The sequence below is a fragment of the Harpia harpyja genome, chromosome 12 (genome assembly GCF_026419915.1).
Source record: "Harpia harpyja isolate bHarHar1 chromosome 12, bHarHar1 primary haplotype, whole genome shotgun sequence".
In the NCBI taxonomy this organism is placed as follows: domain Eukaryota; kingdom Metazoa; phylum Chordata; class Aves; order Accipitriformes; family Accipitridae; genus Harpia; species Harpia harpyja.
The window spans coordinates 40,588,055-40,615,071 of NC_068951.1; the positions used below are offsets into that span (position 1 = coordinate 40,588,055).

At 36.3% G+C, this 27,017-nt stretch overlaps 1 protein-coding gene across 5 annotated transcripts in view; it reads left to right on the forward strand.

Annotated features, from left to right (window-relative positions):
• The window catches only part of ZBBX (zinc finger B-box domain containing), a 28,424-nt gene extending 10,511 nt beyond the window's left edge, over positions 1-17,913 (forward strand). For 3 of the 5 annotated variants that reach the window (XM_052804587.1, XM_052804585.1, XM_052804584.1), the window contains exons 6-20: positions 328-376; positions 526-635; positions 4,961-5,128; positions 5,591-5,765; positions 6,676-6,796; positions 7,359-7,486; positions 7,715-7,818; positions 8,154-8,260; positions 9,205-9,236; positions 11,882-12,129; positions 12,942-13,101; positions 13,646-13,801; positions 14,776-15,012; positions 16,582-16,717; positions 17,694-17,913. In XM_052804587.1, the coding sequence (XP_052660547.1) occupies positions 328-376; positions 526-635; positions 4,961-5,128; positions 5,591-5,765; positions 6,676-6,796; positions 7,359-7,486; positions 7,715-7,818; positions 8,154-8,260; positions 9,205-9,236; positions 11,882-12,129; positions 12,942-13,101; positions 13,646-13,801; positions 14,776-15,012; positions 16,582-16,717; positions 17,694-17,769 (2,007 nt within the window). In that variant the 3' untranslated portion in view covers positions 17,770-17,913. The remainder of the gene's footprint in view (positions 1-327; positions 377-525; positions 636-4,960; positions 5,129-5,590; positions 5,766-6,675; positions 6,797-7,358; positions 7,487-7,714; positions 7,819-8,153; positions 8,261-9,204; positions 9,237-11,881; positions 12,130-12,941; positions 13,102-13,645; positions 13,802-14,775; positions 15,013-16,581; positions 16,718-17,693) is intronic. The other 2 variants (XM_052804588.1, XM_052804589.1) reach the window with 2 other exon arrangements.
• Positions 17,914-27,017: the final 9,104 nt, after the last annotated feature.

Below are 27,017 nucleotides of genomic sequence, written 5' to 3' on the forward strand. Positions count from 1 at the left end.
GCGGATTATATGTGCAGTAGACTTCACTGGTGGACGTTTGAGCTTAAGTCACTATGGTTATGAAAGTTCTGCAGGTCTATGCTTGTGGCAAACACTTGCTGTGTACCTGGCTGGGCAAACGAGGACTATGTCATTTGATGAATGGGGAGGGAAACTGGTCATAGACTTAATGGCTGTCATAAGCAAAACATGGAGTTTTCTCTTTAAATACCTACTTAGCTGTTTTCCTAGAAAGAGTAACATATTAATTCTCTAGAAGTTACACTTTTATTCATTTTCATTAGCACTCTATATATATATATATATAAAAAATATTCTTCCATTTAGGTTTCTTCAGGAAAAGTGAAGTTGCAAATACTTAAGGAACAGATTCAAGGTAAACACACCTTTTTTAACTGAATAAAAACTCACAAACTTCTGGTAGAGTATCTGTTTTTTGGAGGTTGCTGCAATTAAGCAATAAAGAAATCAGAGACTGGAGTACTGTTTTTTGGGTTGGTTTTTTTTCTTTTTTTTTCTTTTCAGAGCCAGTGAAAGAACCATTTCAGCATGAAATGGCAAATGCTGTAGCTCATGAAAAATCTGAAGTGAAGGGGATAGCATGTGGACTGTGTGAAATTAAGAGCGTGCTGCTGGTAAGTAAATGGTTTAAAAATTACTCTATAGCAACAGAATATAATGTGTATATATAGTAACTTTGTGGCAGTATCTAGACATATTATAAAGTGTAATACACTGTAAAATTAATTACCTTGGGTTTTTCCAGGCTGTAACCTGTGTGTGGTCTGCACAGACAAGCTATCTGACCTGGAATTCACTTCCAGGCTCCTTCATGAATAGATCTATGTATGGAAATACATATGTGCATGCCTAAAACACAGGTGCAGGTCTAAATATTACACGTTGGCTTTTTGTATGTTAGCTTTTCTGTACAATGCAGTTGCATTATGGTAGTCTGTGGAAGTCGTCATACTAGCTGCCACCGGCCCTTCCGTAAAAAGGAATCATTTTGATGGAAGTATTGCTGCTGCTTTGAAATGATAAAGTCGAAGAGCTCATTTGAACTTTTAGCCTTAGTTTTTCTTGTGAATTGAAGATTTTTGAATATCTTTTTTTTGCAGTTTGTTCTGCTGGGAAAAATAAGACTTCTTTAAGATGGTCAGCTTGAGGTGCCATATTGACTATTAGATGTGCAGCAACTTAAAAAGAGGAAAAAATTGCTTAAATATTTGAGATTAATTTGATCCTGCTTTATTTAAATATCTTACCTTTCTGGAATTGAAATCATAGTAATAGTTTTTCTCATCTGTTTCCCAAAATATGTTGGTGATATCCACTTTAATTCTAGGATTTCTCGCTGTGATAACTACTTAGTGAGCATAAGGTAAGGGGAGGTTTTATAGGCTGACCTCCCTGAATGGCAAGGAAACAGATTAAATGATTCTCTTACCAGAACTGTTATTGGTTCTTTAACAGGGAGTTTCTTTCAGCTGTGTTTTTATTAATTTGCCCAGCATGTCCATGTGACTGAAGACGGATGGTCTCTTAGTTAACTAAAGAACACTACCATATGATTAAAGTAAGATGTATGGTTTCAGGCAAATAGGGCAAAATTGAGTAGTCCATGAATACTTTGTAATTTAAAATACTTTGATAAGCGCCAGGGCACATTTTTAATTCTGACTGCTTTCTGAGCTGGCATGTGCTGGCTATGTTAGGAGTGGAAATTAGTATTATCAAGTATGAGGTGATTTATATTTAATAGAGAGATTTTGCCTTTTAACGAGTATAAATAGGAAACCTAGCCTCTGAAATACGAGATAGCCCCATACTATTCAATTTTTGAAGTACCTTGTGTAAATAGAGTAGTTCCATTGTTGAATAAGAAAACAACGTTTTTATTCTAAAAAGAAAAGCACCTGTCTTACAAAGATTCCCGCCCCCTGTAATACATGCCACGATGTATTTGTATTGCTTTTATGGCAAATTAAACCAGTTGGAGCTGCTAACACTCAAAACAAAAGGAACAGGTATTTTATTTGTGGGGGTCTTTTTAACGGTTTTCCTTAGGAAAAAGTGCCTGTGGATTTTAAATTTCTGTTAAGATTACCTGGCATCAAAGCCACTGGGATTTTGCTTCCTTTGATTCTTTAGGTGTGGGCGCTTTTTTTTTTTTTTTTTTTTTTTTTTGTCAGACTGAACGCCCCCAGCAGTGCCAAGGGCGTGTTTTTATTTCGTGCGAGCTTTCAACGCGCAGTCCCATCTGCACCGTAAATCCCTGGTTTTACACCTCGTTTTGCCCGCCCCGCCCCGGCTGTGCGCGGGCTGCTTGGCCGGGGCCGGCCGCCAGGCGGCGCTGCGCCCCCACACGACGCTCCCGCGCGGGTGAGCCCCGCCCCCGGCCCCGCCCCGGCCCCGCCCCCGTCGCCCTTGCCGCTCGTCCGTGTGCGTCTGGCAGAGCCGCTCTTTCTCCTCTCGGGTGTTCTGCTCAGACGTTCGAAGCAATGGGGCGGGCTAGAAATCGTTACCTTTATGGTGAATTGAGCTACGATTTGCTTTTTCCTTAAATGCTTCCGCCCCCCGCCCTTTAGGTGAAGCTGTACTTCCGAGTACTTCATTCCTGATCCCGGAAAGTCTCCCGAATAGCACCTGTAAGATTAAGACAACGCTGGTGGGGAACAAGGCATTGTTTTAACGCTGCTTAGGTTACGAAGGGATTACTTGCACACTATCACATGTGACTTTCTTACTCAGTAGAAAGCTTTTCAGTTAAAAAAAGTTTTCATAGAAGCAAATAGCATAGCTGTTTTATTGCAATCCTTACTGAAAGAAAAAAACCCCATCAGGCTGTCTTTTTCTTGTGCCTTGATGGGTTTTGTACTTAAGCACGCCTCATAGAAAACGCAGTTAAATTGAACCAATGGTAGTGTTATGTAGTTGGAAATATGTAACAAATTGCTGGGTCAGGAGATTTTTACACAGGCTCTTGGAAATATTGTTATTGGTATATTGTTTGAGGCTTTTCCAAATTGTTGGATGTTGAGCATTTTAGGAAAAAAAAATTATCAGTACCAAAAATGGCCAAAGGTGTGTGTTTGTTCATCAAAGACAATTATATACCCCTGTGAGTATATTTAACAGTCTGTGTTACTTGTAATTTAAATATAAGGAAGCTTGAAACTCTGAATTCCTACTTATAATCATGTCTATTCTGTCAGATGCCATTTTAAGCATTCATGATTCTTTCATAGTTGGATTCCACTCACACAGGAATAAAGTGTGATGAAAGTAAAATGTTATACAGTACAGTGGAAACTTAAGTTGTGTGTAATTTTATTATTCAGCTCAGTAATATTCAGTTTCTAACATACAACTTTATGTCGCATATCTGTTATGAAACAATAAAAATTTTATAATTAGGGTAGCAAAGATTTATCCTAGAATTATCGTGGAACACTTAATTGTAACAAACTTAAGTTTCTCATGCATAATATCTGATTGCATTTCATAAATAGGTCGTAAGAACTCTTTTTTTTTTGGATGAAATTGTACATGCATTTTGGATTTTATCTGTTGGACAAACCCACTGTTTTCGTTCTCCTAAGGTTATTCCAAATTTGATTTTGATAAATGGAATGATTTAGTTTTTTTAATGCCTTTTCAAATAGGTATTATTATGCTTGTTTTAATTTTCTTTCATTCCTGTGTTAATGATGACTGTTTTATAGCTGGACTTAATGCATCAAAGAGAAGCCATGTCAGGAACTTTTTATGAAAAAATGTTTGGATTCATATTTCATTGTTATGATTACAAGGAATCCTTTATTGTGAGAATGCAAACTAACGTAAACGTAGAAAATGTAGATAGGGTCTTGACTGAGTGTAAGTCGATTTAACTATTTCAGTTCTGCTGTATGAGATTTTCATGAAGGCAAATTTTACTTTTCAATGGTGTTACAGGATATATCATGCTGTTACCCTGCTAAAATTTATGTGATGATCTCATTCTTTCTTCCCAGAAATATAATCCTTTTAGTAATGCAGTAAATTGTTAAAGCTATTGGTCTGATAAATACATCCTTGTCGAAATGATCCTTGCTTATAGTATGTTAGTAGAAAGATTACATCATTTGATGGAAAAACTTCAGGTGAGAATTTAAGGCAGTTACAGAAGGATACACCATGCTGTGAGCAATGAAAAGCCAGTGATAAATAATCTTTTTGGGACGATGTGTTATCCGGAGTTATGCAGTGGATATAAAAGTTTTTCCATGAGCTGTTTTGCATGGATATAAAAATATTTCACCACACACATCTAAATACAGAGTGTTTAGCATTTTTTGGTTTTTAATAGACTGTAGCAGATCTCTTAAACCTAGAACTGAAAACTGAGTGGTAGCAGTAGTAAGATAACAATGATAAATCTTGACATTTGTAATGCATTCTCTTTTAGACTTTTTTTTTTTTAAAGGGATAAGCCACTTATCTCATTTTTGGTGGTAAACAAACTGGATTGAGATTTTTCAAACTCATCTAGTTCTTTATAGTTTGGTCTTCCCTGGACTATTTTTTTTATGTGTGAACTGGTATTGCAGTTAGTCCCTTCAATGAACATTTTCATTTTGTTGACCTCTACAGATGTGCATCTGTCTACGGAAAAGCTTCAGTAAGCGGAAGTTTATTAATGAAGTACCTAGCTCATAAATTTGTTTAAATGATATGTGCTGCATAAAACACCTCACTTAGTCTGTCCTTTGTAGTACCTGGTGGAATACTTAGATTATTCAATTTTTGCTCACATGTTTGGACACTATTGATTTTTGCACACTACTGAAATTATGTGCTTATGTCACCATTGCTCTTCAATATGTGGTTACCTACCTGCTTTTAATGTGCTGTTTGGTGGAATGTTTGAGTATGTTTATAATAAATTAATGTTTTCATAATGTTTCATGAACAGACAGAAGCCAATACACATGTTGGAAAATTGGAAGTTGTTGATCACTTCATCAAGGAAGTAAATCTGAATGAATCGAAAATTAATCATGAGCAGAAGAAAGTAAATAGCAAGCATCAGGTCACATCAGACAAGTTTTCATCTCTACTAGCGTCAGTAGGCAGCGCTGAGGTAGTGTACAGTTTGGAAAAAAAATATTCTTTTTATTGTTTAGGATGTCTTAGGTAGAGTGGCCTTAGGTTCTTCCACAGTGTGCCAAGTGAGGTATCGGGCTATCAGACTTGTATAGCCCATTGACCTCTGTTCATGTCTGTCAGCATAATATCCATCCTATACATCGGATGTGGGCTATCCATGGCTACTGCTTTCTGCCTACTAAAAGCACTTAAGTTAAATAGGTTTTTTGTGGGCTTATACAAACTTTTTTGTTTTTCTTATTTTGCTCTTGGTACAACGTTGCAAGACCACATAAAAGATGAGTGATTTTGACTACCAGGGTAGCTAGACTAAGCCCAGAAATCAGGGTGCTGCCTTTCCATAGCTTGTACTAAAAACATTGTTGCTATTGTATGTAACTGGGAAGAGGATTATCACCAGAAGTGCTGTATTAATTATGTTGTGGAACTGATTTAGGAACTGTCCTCAGAATCAACCTATACAGGCCTTGAAAATCAGGACAAAGGATTATTACGAAATGGTACATTTAAAAAGGAGGAATCTGCAGAGTCTTTTCAGGAAGCTTTACTCCAATGGAGAAAAGGTAATCGTGATCACAGAGAACACCTGTGTGCCAGTGAGGTCCTATCAGGTATGATTTTTTCAGTTTTAATTGCATTTTAAAAATGTTAGAAGTCCATTTTGGTGAGTTAGTTTTTTGATTAGTGAAGGCAGATGTTCTGTTAGAATCGTAAATGTTTCTGCTTAAGTTTTCTCTGTGTTCCTTTCTAAATTAACAACAACCTCTGATTTTTTTTTTTTTTTTAATAATGTTCAGATTAATGTTTATCTCAATTCTTTTAATGAACTGTGGCATTAGCTTGTGTCCCTCTACTTTTCTATGGCATTGTTTCTCACATGAGACTTTAATATGAACTGTAATGCTCAAGCATAAAGTCACAGCTTTTAACTTGAGACAAAGAATGTGCATGGCTCAGTATTTCATATGTTGTATCAAAGTAGATTTTCTGCTTGCCTTCCACAGACTCTTAATATTTCTTTGTCCCAGTGAAAAGATGCAATCAGTTGAAGTATGCATGGAAAAATATGAAAAAAACCTGTTGTCTGATTGGATTTATGCAAGCTAGTCTCTTTCCTCTAGCTCATGGATGGTTTTTGTTCCTTGTGTATTTTTGTACAAAAAATACTATACCGATTTCTTCTTTTTTTTTTTTTTTTTTCCCCCTTCTTCCTTCTTTCCTGTGATATGGTGGGATTTGTATCTGTGGAGTCATGGATTTTCCCCCACTCCACCCCAACCCGCCTGCAATGTGGTAATCCTCCTTTATGTGAGAAGCTGTAATAAATGAGGTTTTACTGGCTACCCCCACTACTGACTGTGTTGTGTAAATACAATACTGCTGACCATTTCAATTTTGGAATTATTCAAAGACTTAGCTAGGTATAGCCTACTAATGTGACATTCAAAAATAATGTAGTTACATAGCAAGTTTATAAATCTGAATAGCTGTATAATTTTTTTTTTTAAATAATGTTAATAGAATCTATGGGAATTTGTGAGGTACAGACCAACCTTACTGTTATGAAGGAACCTATCCAAATTGAATTCAAGAAGGGTGGCCTGAGCTACATGGAGCAACTCTTGCTTAAGAAATACAGAAGGTATTGTTGAAGTTGCTGGTACTAATGGAAGAAGTCAGAAATACTTAATAGCATTAACAAAAATTCCATTGAAACTTTTTAAATATTAGATATATTATCAAGAGTTAAGGTGACTGTATACAGGGTGCTTTATTTTAATAAAATAGCCATTATAACCAGACTTGATGACTTAATATTTCAGAATTACTGCAGACGTAGTATTTGGAGGGATTCTCTTTGCTATCAGTGTATTGTAGAATTTGAAATCTGTTAGTGATACTTGGTTGGTTGCTTTTGGGGCATTTGCTACAAAATTTTTATAGAGAAAAGCAGTATGATCTTCAGGATACTTTTATAAACATTACAGAGTTGTTTTGTTAGTCCCTGAGGTGCGAGGTCATCTCAATGAAGTTAGGAGGAGTTGCTGCTTTTCAGCAGCAGTTAATACTACTGCAGTAAGTAGTGTGGTGGGTTTTTTTTTTGGGGGGGGGGGTTGTTTGTTTGTTTGTTTGTTTTAATGACTGTGATATTCTATATAAAAAAAATGATGACTTTTAAAGATTGATATCTTTTCCTTTTTTAGAACTCCTGTTGATCAAATTTCTGGTAGTTGCATTAAAGATTTAAGGCCTGTGCAAACACTGAGTGTACATCAGTCTCTGATTGGAGGAGGAAGAGAAGGAGATGACGATGATGTCAATGACTTAACAGGTGTAATAGATTTCTGTTTATTGAATCTAACTGTTAAATACTGTTTGTTGAGGTTTGTTTTTTTTTTGCTATGATTGCTGAACAGTTACATACTTAAGCAGTTTCTGCTTAAAGTAACAATAATGAAATAAATTTATGGTACTTCATAATAAATAAAAAGTTTTCGTTTGTATAAGTGTATCTTGAACAGGAGAAAATTAAATGCATCAAATTAATTATATTTCGTAGTTGAAGAGGTGAAGAGATATTGGACATCTGTTTTTAAAGAGGAAGTACCCAACACTATTTTTGAAAGTGCAGAGTCCTCTTTGAAAATTGAGTTCCTTGATGATGTAAGTATATAATAAAGGACTTCATGAATCTTCACAGTGATCTGAAGTGATTTGTTTAAATGTTGATCTGTTAAATATTTAAAGTAGTAACAGTTAAATAATTTCTAATAAAAAAAAATTGGCGTGTTGATTATCTTTTCCATGCAAATGTGGAAAACTTATCTTTCCAAAGGTTCCCTGTAATTTTTTCTTGTTGTGTCCAGGGATCCTTACTATATAGAAATTATACAAAAATAAAATCTGCAGGCTTTTAATCACTTGAGTTAATGTTGGTTTTTTTAATTTATTTTAATCTATTGCTGAATATGTTTTTTGTTTGTTTGTTTTTTAATTAGTCTTATGGCGAGGACTTGGAAAAATCATCAGACTTTTTGGTGATGGAGGCTGGGGCAATGGGAATGAATAAGCAAGGAAAAACTGAACCACTCAAGCAGTGTAGAAGGTATCAGAAATGCAGAGATTATTTGGAAGAGAAAGGGGAATAATCCTATCTTCTGATTTAGTTACATTCCTAAGAAACAGGCGCTTTTATCTGCAGACAGTCATACTTCATATGAAAGGGGAGAATCCTTGATTCTAAATTGTTTTAAAGCATGGTTAAGATACACGTCTTCTCATCCTTGGTGCAAGAAATGGACTGTGCCAGTAGCACGACACTTAGTTACTGCTTTCCTTTCCTTTACATTTCTTGCAAGATCATGTCTGCAATTTGCTGGTTTTTGTCCTTGAAAGTTTTTATTTGAATGACCTAATGATTTGGTGACTAGTTTGTAAGACTGTTTAAGAACAGTTTGGCAGTTAACAAGCATAGGACACGTTTACTGTTACAGTTAGTGAATAGTAAGTTTGTATCTTCGAGCCACCAAGGTATAGTAATTGCCTGTGACTAGAGAGGCATAACTTTGAAATTTTTTTATTTTGTTTGCTTGATCACTCCAATGTTAAACCATGTGAGATACATTTCTTTATAAGTGTATGTCCTGCATTACAGGTAGAATTTCTGTTTTGTATGCTCTTATCTCAGTAGGAGCAGGGAACAGCACACAGACAAGTCTAACTGGTCAGTGTTGTATACTTTTAAGATCATCTCACTCGACTGATCTTGTAATTCCAGGCAAAACTAAGAGTTGTAATAATTAATGACACATGTGCAATTTTTCTGATCTCCCAAAATTGATTTATGATTAGATGTGATCTGTTTTGTTACATTTTATTCTTCTGGTCTTTCCTCTTTCCTCTGTTTCTAAGTGGTTTAGCAGTTGCAGATCAGAACGACACAGTGCAAGACCTTTTGCAAAGAGAAACTGTAGGCATAATGAGAAAGTCATCTTGTTATTTAACGTCCATAGCTGACACTCAATATTTTTTACCTCTTCCTCTTGACAGAAATCCTGTTTCTTCTAAAGAACTTTTTCAAGGTAAGTTTTGAAAGTACAATATACATAGGTGTATACAGTTCTATCATTTTCATATAGGAGGTAGTAGCCAACTACAGTGGCTGTCTGAAAAAAATAATTAAAGATCATTAAATTATGTAGCATTCCCTGAGCTATGCAGGTCCCACAATTTGATGGGCTGCACAAGCTATTTTGAAATGATAGGCATCTGCTGTGACAGTAATCTGAGCTGTGAGCTCATATTTGAGGGAGAAATTGCCCCAGTGTGAGTTGTATACTGAAAACAAGCCCATTATAAAGCAGATGAAGTGATCTTACAAATCTCTTAGTTTATATATACTGTATTAGATTTAATGTATGGCTGTAATGCATGAGTGTTTTAGATCACTTGAAGAATTTGTAAAAGTGCAACTTAACAATTTGATGGCAAGGTTCACTCTATTACTTACTATACGGGAGAAACGTAAAAGGAAAAATCGAGCCAGAATCTATTTTCCATGATTTGCACGTGATCGGAGATGCAAAAAGGTAAGGGAGACCGTCCTGTTGAGTCACGAAGTTCAGAATGGACCCCCTTGCTTTCTAAAATCCTTCTCCGAGAGGAGTCTAGGTGTGGCTGGATCCAGACTTAGTCTCAGACTTTGTCAATGGTTTATGTCTAAAAGATTATATGTGCACAATCAATCCTCTATATCAGTTAGGATTTCAATGTTCAGCATGCTATTAATCACTTACCAGTCTGTCCAGTGTTAGTTCGCTCTGAAGTTTGAGCCCTCTGTTTCCCGAAACAGACTTTCAGGCATCGAGTCTTATAAAAATAATTTAAGAGAGTGGTACAGCAGCAGGATCAGCTCAAGCTGGGTGCCCTTACAGACTACTCACCCACCCCTCATGTTTTCTTCACACTCTCCTTGTGCACCTTCCACGTGCCCTTTGGTCCAATAGTGATTCTGGTCTGAGATCTTCTGACACCTTCTGACTCCTTATTGGATTCCTTCGCTGTCTCCAGACAGGCTGTTTGTTATCTCGTTGAGTTGCAGGTGCTGTTGACAGTTGTAGCCTTTAAGCCTCCTTGTCTCCTGATTTACGCTGACTCTGGAGGCCCCTGTTTTGACTAAGTAGGTACACGTTCAGTCAATCTATGTGAAGTTTTAGAGCTTGTGGCCTAAGGCTTCAGCAAATCTAGCTACTCATGCTAAGTAAGTAAAGCTAAGCAAACACCATACTAACACAACATTACAACTTTTAGTGAATCATTCTATTTAAAACTTACTTATTTAAGCTAAACAACTAATATCTCTTAACATTGAGAGGCGTCCCTGCTCAAGGGGAGAGCTGCCTGGCGTGCATTCTAGTTGCTGTCCAGGGAGAACTCAAATTGGGCTCATCCAGCGATCGGTCGCTGGTAAAAGATCTTTCTGCTGGAGATCGCTGCCATGCAGCCACGCTGCCTGGCAGGGAGAGCTCAAAGAAGGCTCACTTAGGCTGTCATATTTGTGGGATAAAGTGGTTGGCTCTTAGTCATATTGCATACAGTGGGGGAGGTATGCACGAGACTCCTTGTACCCACAACTTTCACTGTGCCTCTCTGCTCCTTGGTGGGTTTTCTAGAGGAGTTCTTGGCCCGGGTATGGCTCAGGCCTTTACCTCCTTTGGAGCCTGTACCAAACTGCTGCTGGTTTGGTTAAGGGGGGTTGAGTGTATCCATCACAACAGCATGTGTCCTTTTTATGTCGAAAAATGCTTTTAGGTTGAGAAACTGTATAAATAATTACCTGTTCTGCATTAAAGATCATCATTTGTGTATAAGTATTCCAGTGTCTGTTGCATGTCAGTGAAATCACTACGAAAGTTCGGCAGCTTTATTCTGTGGCACACTTAAGGGGTCCCAAAGATCTTACTCTGTGTCCTAAAAGTATGTAAAATACATTGTCACTTTTTTAATATTAAGAAATAAGTTAGAATATAAGGGTAATTAATTTCTTATTCTTGCAAGTACTGAACAATTGCTCCAGCACTTCAGGACCTAGCCCTTGTTCTCTTTGTGCTTAATTCAAGAATCTGCTTATTTAAGTCTTCATATGTGATCAAGCAAGTAAGAGCTGACTAATAGGATGTGATTTATGTGCTGCTTTGGGCACAGGATAAAAAATAAAATGGCTATGTCTTGTATAAACAAAGAAAAACAGCTTGCAGAATAATTCCCAGCCTGATAGTATGTATTTCAAACCATTATACTACTTTTAAAGAAATTTTATGAAATTGCTACTATTGCAGTTCTTACTCTGGCTCTGGTTGGATTATAGCATTCAAAATGTAAAAAAATTACATTAGCATGAAGTAGTAGTTGGAAACGTGTTAAGATTATTATCAAGATATAATGTTTTCATAGACAGTGATGTACAGGAACATATGCATTAGATACCGAACTTGTACTACTGCCTGGTAAGTCTAGTCCGTGTATGTTGGCATCTCTGGATATCAGGCTGGAAGCTAATGAAAGTTAACTGTTCTTATTTGTAATTTTATGGCTTAGGGATAACCTCAATGGAGGTTTCATATTTTAAGTTCATGAAGAAAATATAGTAGGCTTGCAGGTTATAACTCATATTCATTTCCATTTAAAAAAAATTCCTATTTTCATGATTTTTACTGTACTCTTGTAGAAAAAATGGTTGTCTGCAGTCATCTTGAAAGAAGTGCAATGCAAAAGGAGAGTGTTAAACTAAAAACTATAAGAAGATCACTTAGCTCCTGTAAACTACCTGAGAAGATTTCTAACCCTACTGAACTAATGAGCAACAAATATCTCCTTGAGACACAGCTGCAGAAAAACAATAAAGATTCACAGGAACTGGACAGCATCTGCAATAGTCAGAGTTTGGTTTTCCCTGTAATTACAAGGTCTTCAGTGGTAAAATACTGTATCTTTGATTGCTAAATAGATAAACTATGCTGCTTAATCTACTTTCCCAGTTTAGCATGAGGCAACATACCATGTTCCTGAATCAATTGAGAGATAGTGATAGTTGTATGCTTATCAGGAAATATTCTACCACTTTTCCGCATTCTCTTCTAGAAACCCCTTCCTTTCCAAAGCAATCATGAGTATAGTTTTAATCAGAAGATTGTCACTGCCTGCCACATTTCATATGTAGGGGATGAAGGCCTCTGTGCTTTCCACTTTGTATTGTCAGTCTTCTGTTGATGTTGGAAAAAAAGCAAAAGAAAGAACAGACTAGTCTCAGACAAAAAAAAAAAAAAGGTGTGTTGGGGGAGAAAGCAGCTCTTCCCATGTTAGCATCAAGGTCACTTCACCTCTCGATTGAATGTACGTACTCTTATCTAACCTAAATTATTAAATGTTCTTTTGCTGAAAATAAAACTGAAAGCAAAAAATCATGGAGGGGGTTGGGACATTAGATTTGGACTAATTGTTAAACAGTATTACTTTAGCTGATGTACACAAAGATAAGTGAAAACAAAGAAAAACTGCTTTTCATGTCCACAGTGGAAGAATGGACTCAAACTCCCACAACATCAGCAACTGAAGTTTGTAGGATTTTAAAGCATATGTCATGCAAAACCCATCATCCTTATGAATATCTATTACACCAGGCTATCAGAATCATTCCAAGTTTTATGAAATGAGCATTTTATTAATATAAACTTGCAAGGGCAACTTAGGAAATTTCCTGTTTCTAATATCTTTGTGTTTTATTCAAGTTGCAGGATATAGCCAAAAGACAGAAATCTGTTTCTACACGGTATTGGGGACTTGAAGGTTTCTTTGTTGTAGGTACAAACCCTAAACAAGTAATGCTTGAAGCACGTTCTTCACTGTGTGCTGACTCTAGCCCTATGGATAGTAATATCCTGTTTCCAGGTAATCGTGTATGAATAAAATTCTCAAACAATATACATGTTTACCACTGTTGCTGTAAGACGCCCTTCTCTTCATGTAACTTGGATCTAGCTTACTTTTAGAAGTCACTTTGGAATAACAGTCATGCCAACACACACAACTGGTGCTGTGGAAGGATAAAATAAACTTACTGTGTTGAGCTAAATTACATCAATATAGTGCCATAGATTTATATGCTTCTTTATATCCCCTGAGAATTTGGTTCCAGTAGGAATTTCTGCATTTCTTTGTGCATAATATACATCACAAAAAAAATGCTTTTAATGGTCTGTGTGAAACAACATGTCAAATGATTGGTGAACATGAATATTAATTTGATCAAGTATATCACTTGAATTCAAGCTTGTTACTGTGTTATATATGATTTTTTTTTTACATTATCTGTAGAAAATTTGTTGCATGACTTCTTTAAATCACACACATTAAATGCAGCAAATATAGTAACAGTAAAAGCATATTAATACAAAACCTGCAAATAATTTCCTCTAATACTTTTTAATTTCAGGAGAGGGAAAGTGGGTTACTGAAAGGAGCTTAAGTGAATATGCTGATGACTCTGTAGTTCAAGGTGTCTTAGAAAGTCAGCTAAATAGACCTTCAGGTGGTTTGGAGACTCAGAATAGAATTTCTCCCCTGATGGTAGCATGGAGGTTATACCCAGGTAAGGACAGCAACAGCTTTGAGGTCCTAGTTTAACAGGTTAATTTTTCTTATGTAAAAAGTAGAGGCGCTGTCTGCGATGATTCTGTTGAATTTACGTCATTTTTATATATTCATCTATGGTTTTGTATTTTGGGTATAATGGCTTGTATACATGGCATTGTTTTCATAAGAATGAGCTTTTGAGTTAAAAATTATCTCTTTCCAGCTGTCACTAATAGTTTTTTTTTTTTATTGTGCTTAGTTTCTACTCCTGCCTCTACCCCATTACTACCCTCTTATCTTGAATGTTTAAATACATGATCTTGTTCTAGACAGTTTTTATTATTACTGTGTGTTTTGTAGTACCTAGTACAATACGGTTTTGATCTAATAAAAGATTTCTTCATGCTACTGAAATAAGTCTTATTATATGAACTATAAGAAACAAGGAAACAAGTAATGCATAACTGCATCTGCACTTTTTAGTTACTTTTCTCAATTTCAACTGTCTCCATTTCAAGGAATGTAGCTTACATTATTTCTCTCATCTTAAGCAACCATTTGGCATTTTAATTTTGAAAACGCTATGTGCAGAAATTGAAACTGTCAATTTTGAATCCCAGAAACATATTTGAAAGTGTCTGTATTTTATTCATGTTGCCTTAAATTAAAAAAAGACAGAACCAAAGTTTTAAGCTTTCTACACACATTCTCAGTCTCTCCCCTCCTCCAACCTTGTGCCATTTTATATAATACTTAAATAATATTTTTCTTCTGAAAGATGCCCCCGAAGTATGAGGTGCTACTTCCCAATATAATTTGTAAACTCTTTATTAATATTTATTAATTCACAATCCTAAGCAACATTAATAATCTGTTCCGATCAATTCATAATTTTAACTACAATTCGTGTCATTAATGAGCTGAGATATAATTCTCTTCATGTGTGAAATCCTGAATTATTTGAAGTTGTGACCATTTCTGTTATTTCAGGGAATGACTCTAGAAGACCTTGGTCAACTAATGTGCTACACTGTAAACCGACTGGAAATTGTCCAACAAACACACAGCCAAGACCAAAGAGTTCACCTATGCATATGTTTAGAATTGATACTGAGATATCAAAATACAAGTGCCTTGACAGAACTAAACAAGATGAGTATGTTTGGGGATATAATGCTGACCAAGAAGCCCTACTTGCTCTGGAAAAAGAATTATATAGTCATGCAGGTAAGTGGTAATACTGCATTTTTTTCCTCATGCTTACAAGTAACATAATGAAAACAAGTAGCTCTTTCATTTGCCTTTGCAGATCTAACTGATTTTGAAGCAAAAATATACTAAAGCATTTGATGATGCAAGGCTCTTTTGTGGTTGAACAGTGATTCATTTCCATTTGATCATACTTTAACCTACCGTTAATTTAGTAGAAGCAAACTGTTTCACACAACTTTCTTAAGTTTTTTTTATCCCTTGCGTTTTGTTGCAAAAAACCTGCAGGATGTGCTAGGTATTATTTCAGATCATAAATTTCTTTTAAATAGGTATCCTTTCCTTGCATATTTAATGGTGAACACCTCAGGTGTTGTTAGAAGCTAGATGTGATTTGATGCAAGGGTAGCAAGAAGGGGAAGAGATGGACAGGAAATTTTATAAATCTGTCGTGACAAGAACTGCCACTAGTAAGGCACAATAGACATTGTTTTACCTCTCATTTTGGGTTTGAGTCAACCCCCTTTCCTCTGTCTTTTTAAACCCATCTCCTTGTTTTTTGAGGGTAGGGGAGGTGGCAGGCAGGCACGGTCAGTTGGTTATGGTTGAACAGAATGAATGAGTTCTGGTTTTGTTCCTTGAATACAGGAAAAAAATGATTGGGATGCTTCTGTTCCATCTCATTGAATGGATAGGTCAAGTGTCTAAGACACTTCATGCCGTAAGCAGCCTTGATAGGCTGCATCTCTTAGGCTGTCACGTGGTCCCTCCCTTCTGAGTTGCTATGGTGCTTTTATATTGGCAGGTCCTAGCTATGATTCATTTTCAGGAAACAAAAGTAGTTTGGATTCCAGTGTGTTCTATCTTTTAAAATGTTGTTACCTTAGGTTTTGCTGTATTTTTTCACACAGCTCTTCTGAGGCTTCCAAATACCATATTTCAGGACAGCTCCCCTTCCATCAGAACCCATGTGTTTTTGGAAGAGTTTCTCTTGTTAATGCTGGAAAAATGAACATCCATGCTGAATATGCTCAGAGAATAGGGAGGGAAGTTCTTGTTGAACTGTCCCATTCTTTGTCTCCCTTTTCATTCCACTTCCTTCAAATACTTTTCACTTGCTTGTAAGTTCATAGCAGAGACTTATGGCTAGCTGGGAAAATAGTAATTTACTTGCATGTGTGTTGTATAAAAAGCATAGACAGTGACCCCAGTTGATCATCTTTTTGTATTGGTGGATGTGGGATATATCCTGTTACTCTGTTTTAAATATGTGCTACATTCATTTGCTACTGTATTTTGAGGTTACGTAGGTATTAGTGGGCCCTATGTATAAGGTTTCACATTGTACTGGCATAAACATCTTGAAGCAAACCCTCTCCCTTTACTTCTAATGGTACAGGAATCATATAATAAAAAGTCATAATTTATTTGAGGGCTTGTAGTGACATCGTTCATTAGCTAGAGTTGTTTTGAGACTTTTAATGGCAAGTTTTCATTGATAATGTGAAATTCTTTAAAATGTATAAGGTGTAGATACTGTGGGTTTTTTGTTTATATTTGTTCCTGAAATGACCTAAAATATTTCAGGTCCTGAAAAACCTTACAGCTTAACTTCTGAAGATGTAACCTCCTCCAGCAGTGACTCAGAGAAGATATGTAGAAATACTACAGATTTCCATAAAAACCCGGAGCTAAAAGACCACAGCAGAGTTGATACTCTCAGGTAAGTTAAACTTGCTGAGCATGTTTTTATGGTATTGTAAAATGCTTAATATGCCAAACATCTCGCCAGAACTGAAATAAAAACAGTCTTGACTTTCTGATTGTACTTTACATGCTGATTACAAATGTCAGCATGATCTATTTTGTATCTTGGTGTTCTAAGCCATCACTCTCAGGCAGCTCAGATTAAGAATTAAGCCACGTATTTTGTTGTTGAGACTCCAAACTAAAAATTTGGGGATTATGTTTTTCTAATGCATTAGCCTTTTTTAATATACAGCACTGAGATTTATAAAGTATGTCTATTACAAATCATCTAAGTTCTTTGGTTGTAAGGTACCTTTAAAAAGAGCAGTTCTGAGCAGGTGAGCCAATAACACATAACTCGCCATAGTCTATGATATATCTATTATATTGCCTTGGAGACTAAGGAGATTACTGGAAACAAGGAAGTTCCACAAAGTTCTGTCTGTCATTGGTTTCTGACTATGATCTCGTAACTAGTAAGGGTCAGTGAGACACTGTGAGGTTAGCTACATGCTATGAGAATATAGCTGATTCAGAGATTTGTGGTTGGTTAGGGTTTTTTTTGTTTTGTTTTGTTTTTTAATGTTCATAATATTGAAATCGCAGGTCAGTAGAAAACTAAACAATATTTGCAAATAGTGCAGATAGTATAAATGAGACTCACTTTCCTAGCTTACCTGTTCTAGGATGTGGGATTTCTCTATTAAGGCACTATAGTGACAAAGTTATTTACTACTTACTTGTTTAAGAGGTGAAAATGTATGTGACAAAAACCAAGGGGAAAAATTAATATAGTAGCTTGCAATGTATGTATACTTGCAAAATACACAGCAAAAGCTATTTTCATGCCTTTTAGTTCTACATAAGTGAATATATGTCGCTAAGGCTTAAAGCAGAGTAGCTTGAGGAATTTGAGCTGCTGAAAATCACTGTGGTATGTTTCTTTTAAGGGGCTGGGATGAAAGCCAAATGGATGATGAGGAAGAAATTCTGGAGGATAAGCAACAGGTTCTTGCATTACAGTGAACATGCAAAGAACTTAATGTAATTTCTATCTTTGTGTATCATGCAAAACCAAGAAGCAGATGAAGAGATGTCTTAAGTGCTGCTCAAGATATTATTTATTAAGGATTATTTTGTAAAACTGTCAATAAAAAAATCTTAAAAATCCCTTGGTTTTGGCTCTTTTATTAAAATGAAGAAGTAACAGAATAAAAGAAAACTGGTCTTGTGCTATTATTTTTTAGGATTTTTTTTATTCTTTAATTTTTGTTCATATAAGGTTCCTTGCCCTCAGATTGAATTTTATGTCTCCAAATGCCAAGCTGAGGGGTAACGTGCAGGAGGTGTTAATGGAGCGTTCTTAAATTGGCAATCTCAATATGGCCAAGTTTATATGGTGAGATGCATAGTAGAAAGAGTAATAGGTCTAGTATACTTTACTCCTTATCGTATATTTTACCACTAAGGCACTTTTGCCTTGCAGAATGGAAATTAACAGTTTTACACAGTATATTTTACTCTTCCTGCTACACTTTCTTCTTCTTAATTTCAGTAGGTAGCATATACTAGCAGTAAACTTGGCTGTCTCTGCTCAGCATCAATGGGAAGTCAGTTCTCTTTCTGCACTGTAGTACTTTCTCTGTTTCAATATGCCAGTTCGGAGTGGCCTAGGTTCAGCATACCAAATTCAGCTGTACTGTAGGTTGCTATCTTACAGGCCTTTTAAGATTAAGAGAACAAAGAGGAAATACAGTTGAAAGATGATCTTGGGTGGTTTTGATTTCACCAAACCATTTTAATTTCTCCATCTCATTGCGACGAGGCCTCAACTGTACTTTTGAACTTGCTGTATCTGTGTTATATAAAAAGGTTTCTTCTTCCTCCTCTTCTCCCCTTCCCAGTTAATGTAAGGTTAAATGCAATTAATATAACTTCAGTAAAAGGTCACGTGGCTGTTACCTGCCTACATGGTACTTTGATGTAAAGAGGGTTTGGTGACTTTCTGCTCTCTTTTTGAGGAGATGCTTAGTTGTACCCAGTAGTTGAGTAGTTTTCTGTGGAGGTGGCAGGAAGTTAGAGAGTTTTGAAACGATCTAAGTGGTGTCTTTTGGTAACATCTTTAGGATTCTCAGACACAGCAGCATGCTTCAGCTTTCTTTAAAGATTTTTCCTTCATCATGTTCTATTTGAATGTGGTGGATGCTTTTTTACTTCTTATATTAGCTTCTTCCACTATGGTTTTTAAGATGCTTTTCAAAGCACCTTAAAAGCTTTCCTCCTCCCCTCTCTGCCTCCAGTTTTGATCAAAAAAAGTATATCAAATTGCAGTCACAAAGATTTCTGTCTCATTGTCTTGGGAAATTTTGAAAGTGGGATTAATTAAAAGCTTTTTGTCTGACAATTGTTCTTACCCATTTATGGGTAAATCACCTGAGAGGACTCTAAAATTCATGGTAATTGTTCACAGAAACATTCATATAGAAAGAGAAATTTTATATCCTGTTTTACATCTTCCATCTATGTTCCACAGTTCTCTCATAACTGCTTTAAATGAGGAGTTTACAGAAGATGAAATTCAGAGAGCAACACTGTACGTGCTTTTGATCATGTTATCCATTTTATATTTAATGAAAGGATTATGTGTCTACTTCAGTCGTTTTTCACCACAGCGACAGTGATCAGTAAGTTATCATACTTCATGTCAGATGTCTTTTATTAAAGGTCATGATTTCCATCACTAAATTGGTTAATTAGGAAATGCAGACAGTTTTCAATAAATTAATTTTGTTTATAGTCTCAAATGTTTAAAGATGTCTTTGCGTGCTCATCTTGAAAAACTTGTGATTCTGTGTTCAATGGTGGCAAGTGACCTTCCTTAATGTATCAGTGGAAACATTCCAATATATTATTTAGGTTCTGACAATTAAACACATACTTGTTTGTATTCTTCCCATGCCATAGGACTCTAATGCATGCATTTGTCATCTGTTCCCCCCATCAATTATGCACTAATATTAGACAACATAGACAGCAATCTTTTCAACAATTTCTTTTACAGGAACAAGTAGTTCAGTAACCCTAATTCATAAAAACTAGAGCCATCAGGCTGAACAGACCGTTGATTTGATTTCCTGCCTCATTTCTTGTCTTTAAGGTGAGGGCATATTTTCCACTTCAGTTTTCTTTATAAAGTTTACCGTATATTGATGTTTTATTGCAGTAGTTCTTTGCCAGAAATTCTAAGAATAAAATCAGAAAGCAGGTGTTCAACTTTGTAGATTAAGGGCAGTGTTTTTCTCTCATGAATATAAACTTTTCTTTCTTTTTGAGTTACTTTTCCAAATATTCCTATTACACTCATTTCCCTTCCACAGATAGGCTGACTGCTTCCATGCTGTTCCCAGACCTTTTTAACTAGAAAACTGATGAAGCAGGTGCTACTGTAGTGTGTGCCCAGAGCCCTGAACAGTCAGGTTAATCTTTTGTGTTTGTGCTTGTTGGAGATACCTAGAAAGTCACTGACTGGTTTCAACATCTGATTTTAGCAGTTTTCCCTTCCCATCCCTTTTTCTTGAAGGAAAAAAAAATGTTTCTGGTAATACCTCTGACAAACTTTTGACTAAAAATAAGCTTCCTTCAATGTATTAGTAATCTCTTTGGTTAGTCAGTGATGATATAAATGCATCTCAGTTTTGTATTCCTAGGTTTAACACACTTGAAGATGTCTTTGTTGTGTTGAATTTTTTTTTTTTTTCTTTCTTCAAGATATAGTGGTGGAACTGATATCCTAACTAGAAGACCAAAAAGAGCATCTGAACTGATGCAGTTTTGTGACATTGCTTGTTTTTCTGTTGCAAATAGAACACGTGTAGTGTTGAAAGCTTGCTGCTTATGATTATGGATGTGGTTTAATGTACTTCTCTGCGTTTCTGCCTTGATACAGATACAACGTGCAAATGGTTATGTTTGGGTTTGCTTTTTCAATTTGGTTTGGTTTTTTTATTTCTTCCTGTGCCTGTTCTAGGGATGGCTAGAGCTAAACTCAAGTGTCAAGGGATTTGCACAGAAAAATGGTCTTTTCTGTCCATTTAGAGAAAGAGAAAAGAAGGGGGGGGAAAGTGAAAGACCGGTTTGTTTTTCTGAGCTTCTAGGGTGAGTCTACATGTCTTTTTGTGTACATTAACTTTTGGGAGCCTGATATTACAAAACATAAATCCTACGAATTAACTTGACAATCAATTTGGATTTTGAAAGAGGATATCGCATTCATTATTGTATTAAAGTATTCTAGGATTCATGTGGACACACCTACTTTTCAGTAGTATGGCAGACTCTACAGGTCTCTCTTTTTTTGCTTTTTTGAATGTGGCCTTTTTCTGCTTTCCACCAACTCGCAGTATAATATACATTGAGGTAAAAGGCTGCTTGGTGGGCAGATGGGCTTACTATTTTTTTGGGTTATACAGTACAAGAATGGGTGAACCTGGCAAGGATTGGATTACTGGAGAGATTTTGAGGGCTCCTTTGGTATCTTGGGAGCTAATGTTTCCTTTCTGTCCTTTCAACTAAAGAAAATACATGAGGCATGATTTTTGTGTGTGATGTTTAAATATTAGTATTCTAACAGTCTCAGCTTTTTTTCCCCATGATTTTTTTGTGAAGAGCTTGGTGTGAGACCCAGGAAAAATCTGACTCCACCACTCCTCTGCTTAGAAACTTGTTGCAAACATATTTAGTACAAGAGAATGGAATAATTTGGGAAGGATGAAAACCTAGGAAGTGTCGTCTGTCCATTGTCAAGTTTTATGACCAAGAGCAGTGTACTTGTGCAGCTTACATGTCAGAGTGTTGCTGATCTAAGCAATGAGGGTTAGCATATGGCAATAATCAGGTGTTTCTAGATGCTTGTCGGAACTCTTGTGCTTCAAAGAGATCTTCTGCCCATCTCTGATTGGGAGACTCTAGCCATGTATTAAAATTTTGAGCTTTACTAGCCACAGTTCATTACAGAATTCTTTCCTACCAGCCAGTATTTCCTTTTTCTTATACCCCAAACTGATGGTGTATTGAGTGAAGCTCATACTGTTCTCTTGAAATTACCTTTCTCTGCATATCTACCAGATTGCCTGGCACCAGTGGATGACTTTTACAGGTAAATCTAGCTGGTAGCAAGTTGCCAAATATTTTTCAGTCTGTTTCTGTATCTTGGTGTTTTAAATATCAGTTCTTCCTCCAGCTTGCCAGCAGAGAAATATCCAGCATAATGATAAAGGAATCAAGTGAAATTTATGTTATTCCCAAGCGCTATAATTCCAAGACTTCTATTCCCCTCGTCTTCCTCTAGGTATCTTAGTGCGTTTCAGGGAAGGTCACAGAATCGCTGGTGAAGTAGCATCAGACTGGCACTATCCATCCAGGGTGCTGTGCTGTTATGTCAGATTCTGATGTGTGTTTATGTAGTTGCTTAATACAAACCAGCCATGTTTCCATGACCGTTAATGAGCAAGTTTGCAGTGTAAAATATATGTGCCTTGTTCTCAAAATGCAGACAAACTTAACAGCTGTTAACTTCAGTTGAATGCTTATTTCTAAAGCACTTACCTGGGAGTCCTTGAAATATTTTAATTGGCTGCCATTTGGCTGGCTGCCTGATAATGTCTAACTTTGGTTGTTTTTTGGTTTTTGGGTTTTTTTTGTTTTTTTATGTAGAAGGGGCACTCATCCAAGTAGTGAAGTTACAGAAACCACATGAAGTGCTATCTACTTCTGCTAATATAGTTGGCTGTACACACAAGAACGTGTTAAGATTGGGAAGTGAGAATTGAGATTTTCCTGTTCATGTTTCATTTCAACCAGTTCTGGCAATGAGTGAATTACACTGAAAATACTGTTTGTGACTCTGCTTGTGCTGGTACTGTAAAGGTCTCTGGTACATATTCTAAGACTCTTCCTCTAATAGAGCAGAGCTCTGTTTTACTGTTTGATTCTAACGTTTAATAGACTTCATGATGCTGTCATTTGCTGCATCTCATTTATAAAAATTAAGGGTTGTTCTTTCCTCCATCATAATATAGCTTACACGCATCTCATTCAATTACCAGAAACACACAAAACCAATTAGTTTTAATTTATCCAGACCCTTTAGATCAGGGAAAAATACATCTGTCTTTTTCATTTGAAAAATGAATTCTGCAAATTGCAAGCCATCAACACAAGGGCATTTCTAAATTATTTTGGTCGAGAGAAGTGTTCCGTGACTTTCTATTTAATTAGGATTAATTAGGTTGTTGAATATGCTTATGCTTTTTGTAAGGGAGGGAAACATGTTAATCTCCTTTTTATTAATATTACAGGTCAGTTAACAAGCACAAGAAATGGAAGCCTCAAAAAACCCCAAAACTAATTTTCCCTATATTGAGGGATGTAAAGACCCTCAAAAAAAGAGCTATCTTTGATTTCAGTAAAACAGAGGGATTTCAAATGCTGATTTCCAAAGGAATTAGAACAAAGATGTTAAGGAACAAATATTCAGAAGAATATCTTTTCCAGAGGCTTTGTTTTACTTCAGTCGAAAATGGCACTTGCATGGGCTTTTTGAGAAGCAGAGGTCAGGTTTTGGAGTCTGTATCAAAAGGTCATTTCAGGTTGACTTCTGAGCAGTAGTTAATAAGGAAGGCAAAGTTTGCAGTGGCAAGTGTGAAACCTTGGTAGGTCAGAATTAGATTCTGTATACTAGTTTAACTAAAAAGTCTGGGGGAAAAAAAAGAACCCAACAAAAACCCCTCAGCAAATCCTTCAGGATTTGGCCCTATGTGCACGTAAAACATTTCTCTGAACCTAATACAACAAAAATTACCTAGTATTAATATGTTGAAGAATACAAACATATTTTTACAGGGTTTTTTTGGCAATGTTTCAGTTATGGTACTTCTACCTTTTTTCTAAAAATTATTTTGCAAGAAGAAATAGTAAAATTCGATCAATTTATTTTCTTTTCCTTTGCCTGGTGTGAGTCTTCCATGTGTTACATTTGCTGTAGATTTGTCTATACGAGGTTGAAAATTCAGGGTTAAAGGAACTCCTTACTTCCTTGGGAGAGGCCTTCCATTGTTTTCTGCTGTAGTAAGTTTTTCTGTACCATAAAATAATGGCAGTGGATGCAGGAACTCTTAAATAAGCAATTGCATAAAGATGTAGAGGTGATCCTTGTGAATTGGGAATTCTGCTTGGATCTACTTAAGATTCTGTTTGTAACCATAAAGGGCTGTAAATTGGGCAATCTGTTCTGTTGGGGGAACTTGATGTGATAAAGAAATGACTGAGACGGAGGAATAAAAAACTGTCTATGTTCCTCAGTTGAACCACGGAATACATGCCAGCATGGCTTTCAACTTTGCACAGTTTTTCTTCCTCAAAAACTATTTTGAGGGGAGAAAGAGGGCAAAGTATTTTGCCAGTTGTGTTGCTGGGACAGCTTCGGTTTCTCAGCTGACTAGAAGATTAACAATGACTCTATTTTAAAGGAGGGTGCCTATCTAGTTTGGAAACCCATATGAATGAGAAATAGGAGCTGGAGAAAGTGTAGGACAACTTTTGCTAGAGGTTTTGAACAAAATCAGTCCAAGTATCTGTTGGGGGAGAACTATTTGTAGTCCTTAAATGGTTCTTTGAGTCTAAACCTCTGTTCTGTGTACTGATGCATTTCTCTATAGAAACTGTATTTCCTTGCTTTGTGCCTGTGCTCACGCTTCCCACAGCAAGGTGAAATTATAAGGGAACTTCTCTGGGCAGATGTGTCTCAGAAACATTTTGGTTTTGAAGGAGGCCAAGACCACAGGGCCTGGAAGGAAATAGTCCCTGAGCCTGTGTCTGCCTGTGTCACTATGACCTGGAGATGGTACAGATTCACTGTTTGGGCTCCAAGAGCTCATCTGTGATAGTGTCTAATCTTTTTATACGTATAGTGGCCCACAATGTGGTACACACAAACTATTTCTACCAGTGCTGTTTCTGAACCAGAGCCCTGACAAAGCATTTTATTTTTTTATTGTAAGTTTGAACCATTTCTACAGGGAAACCTGAAGAAAAGTTAATTGAATGTGGCTCTGTTTGAAAAATGTGAACATTTTTCTTAACGTACTATGGATACATAGTCCTGAAAAAGTAATGCTCAGTTGCATCACTTCTGTCTGCCTACTGTAGCTTACCAAATACATATATACCTTCTCCACTACAATATTTCATTTTCCTATTTACTATATTACATTAGAATTACTATTAAATTATCAATTAGAGCCATCATGTGTTGCTTAAAACACAGCTACTGTTCCTGGCATTATTTGCATTTAGCTGTTAAAGTGCTGTAAAAATAGCTTTTATGAACACAATTAGAATACCAGCTATGCAACAGAAAGAAGAAAGAGCTTTTTTTTTATTAAAAAAAAAAAAAACCAACACAAAATCCCAGAAACTTTTGGGGCAAAGAGGTACCATATCATCTGTCTTTAATTCCAATCATTAAGCTTTCACAGATTATTTCTGTCTTGGCTAAGCTGTTCTTACACTGTTGTTTCCTCCCCCCACCGATTGTTAGTATATCCATGAAAACAGTACTAAAACATGCTAATCAAGGTTACAGCCTCATTCTGCTGCACAACATTCTTTGTAAGTGAGGTGGCCTGTGCTTCGGAAAAGTTGAACAGCGGAAGCAGGCCAGAAAGGAGTGACGGAACAGAATAATGACAACAGTTTTTAGAATCGAAAGAGCTACAGTTATAGATACAATCTGTCCTCTCCTGCCCAACCCCCATTTTTTCTTACCTTCTGATTTTTGCATTTTTAAAGGTGACTTTAACAGCTTGTGTCCATTTAAAAGATGACAAGTTGGTTTTGTTGTGTATTTTTTTGGAAGTAGAAACAGGAGCAGAGATAAGGGCTCTGATTACTTTTTACTACCATTGGTAAAAAGAGGAGAATATCCTGGCCTCCCTTTCAGCATAGATTATGCAAATGGCTTAATTTTGAATGATGAAATCTTAAGAACATCCAGGGACAGCCTATCTGTTCTTAATAAAGTCTGTGGGAGTCTTGCCAGTGAAAAAGCACATAATGTTCTTAGTCACATTTTTGCTTTCACTGTTTAAATGCCTTTGGAATCCATTTTATAAAATGTACTACATAATGCAGTATCTTTCTGCATCACTGTAATGGACTCCACTGCCTGCATTAGCTACTGCATACTGGACTTCATCTGCTTTCACCCTAGTGAGTCAACTTAATGTACAGAATTGCTTGGAAAGGGCTTGGAGTGTCAAGAGCAGTACCCCTATGTACTGTTTATTAAAAGAAGAGCTCCTGGAAATAATTTCCAAAGTCTCTCAACTGCTATGAACTTTCTCAAGTGTAGGAGACAGGGTTCAGGCTAATAAACTGCCTGAGAAATAGAGAGCTAAGGAAATAATTTTCAAAAAAATGCTCTAGTACAGAGAACATATTCTGTCCCTGGCGTGGTCTGGTGACTGGCTTGACTTCTGCTGTAAGCTAACCATTAAAACCTTTTTACATTACCCAATTTTTACAAGCCCCTGTCCATCTTTTTTTTATTTAAAGCTATGATATGACTTCTAAAATGATTCCCAGACATGCAAAATTTCATCACTAGTAGGTATGGTCATAGTAGGCGCTAAGAGCGACAGTCAAAAAGTTCTTGCATTCTGCTGTCTAAATTTCTTGTGCTTATTTGCAGTGCTTGCAAGATTAAAGTGGAAGGAAATAAAATCTTCAACTTGGTTGCAGGTAGACTAATATTTCCCATGCAGGAAGCTGTAGTATTTAATAAGAACCTGGTTATAAATTAGTGTTTTCTCCTTGTGATGTAGCAAAGAGTAGGAAACATAAAACTGGGCACAAGCAATTCTAAATTATGTTTGTGTGGCTCTATTTCCCTTTTCAAACTACTTGCTGTTGAATGCTTTGAAATTTCATGCCTTGTATGGGTTTGAGATGGGAATGGGAAAAAAAAAATTCCATTTTGATGGAGTGCAGCACTAAGCTTCAGTTTCAATGTAGATATTAAGCAAGCTAATTAGATTTTTTTCAATTTTCAAGCTGGAATGCTTCATAGCCAATAATGAAAGACATTGCTAAATTAAATAAATTAGAATTTGCTCTGTTTGTAGGAAATGCAGTACGGCTAGAGACAATAACCTGCTTTGTGTGGAATATTTTTGCTGGTTTATGTTTTTAACGGAGGTATTGAAGCAACCGCAGGT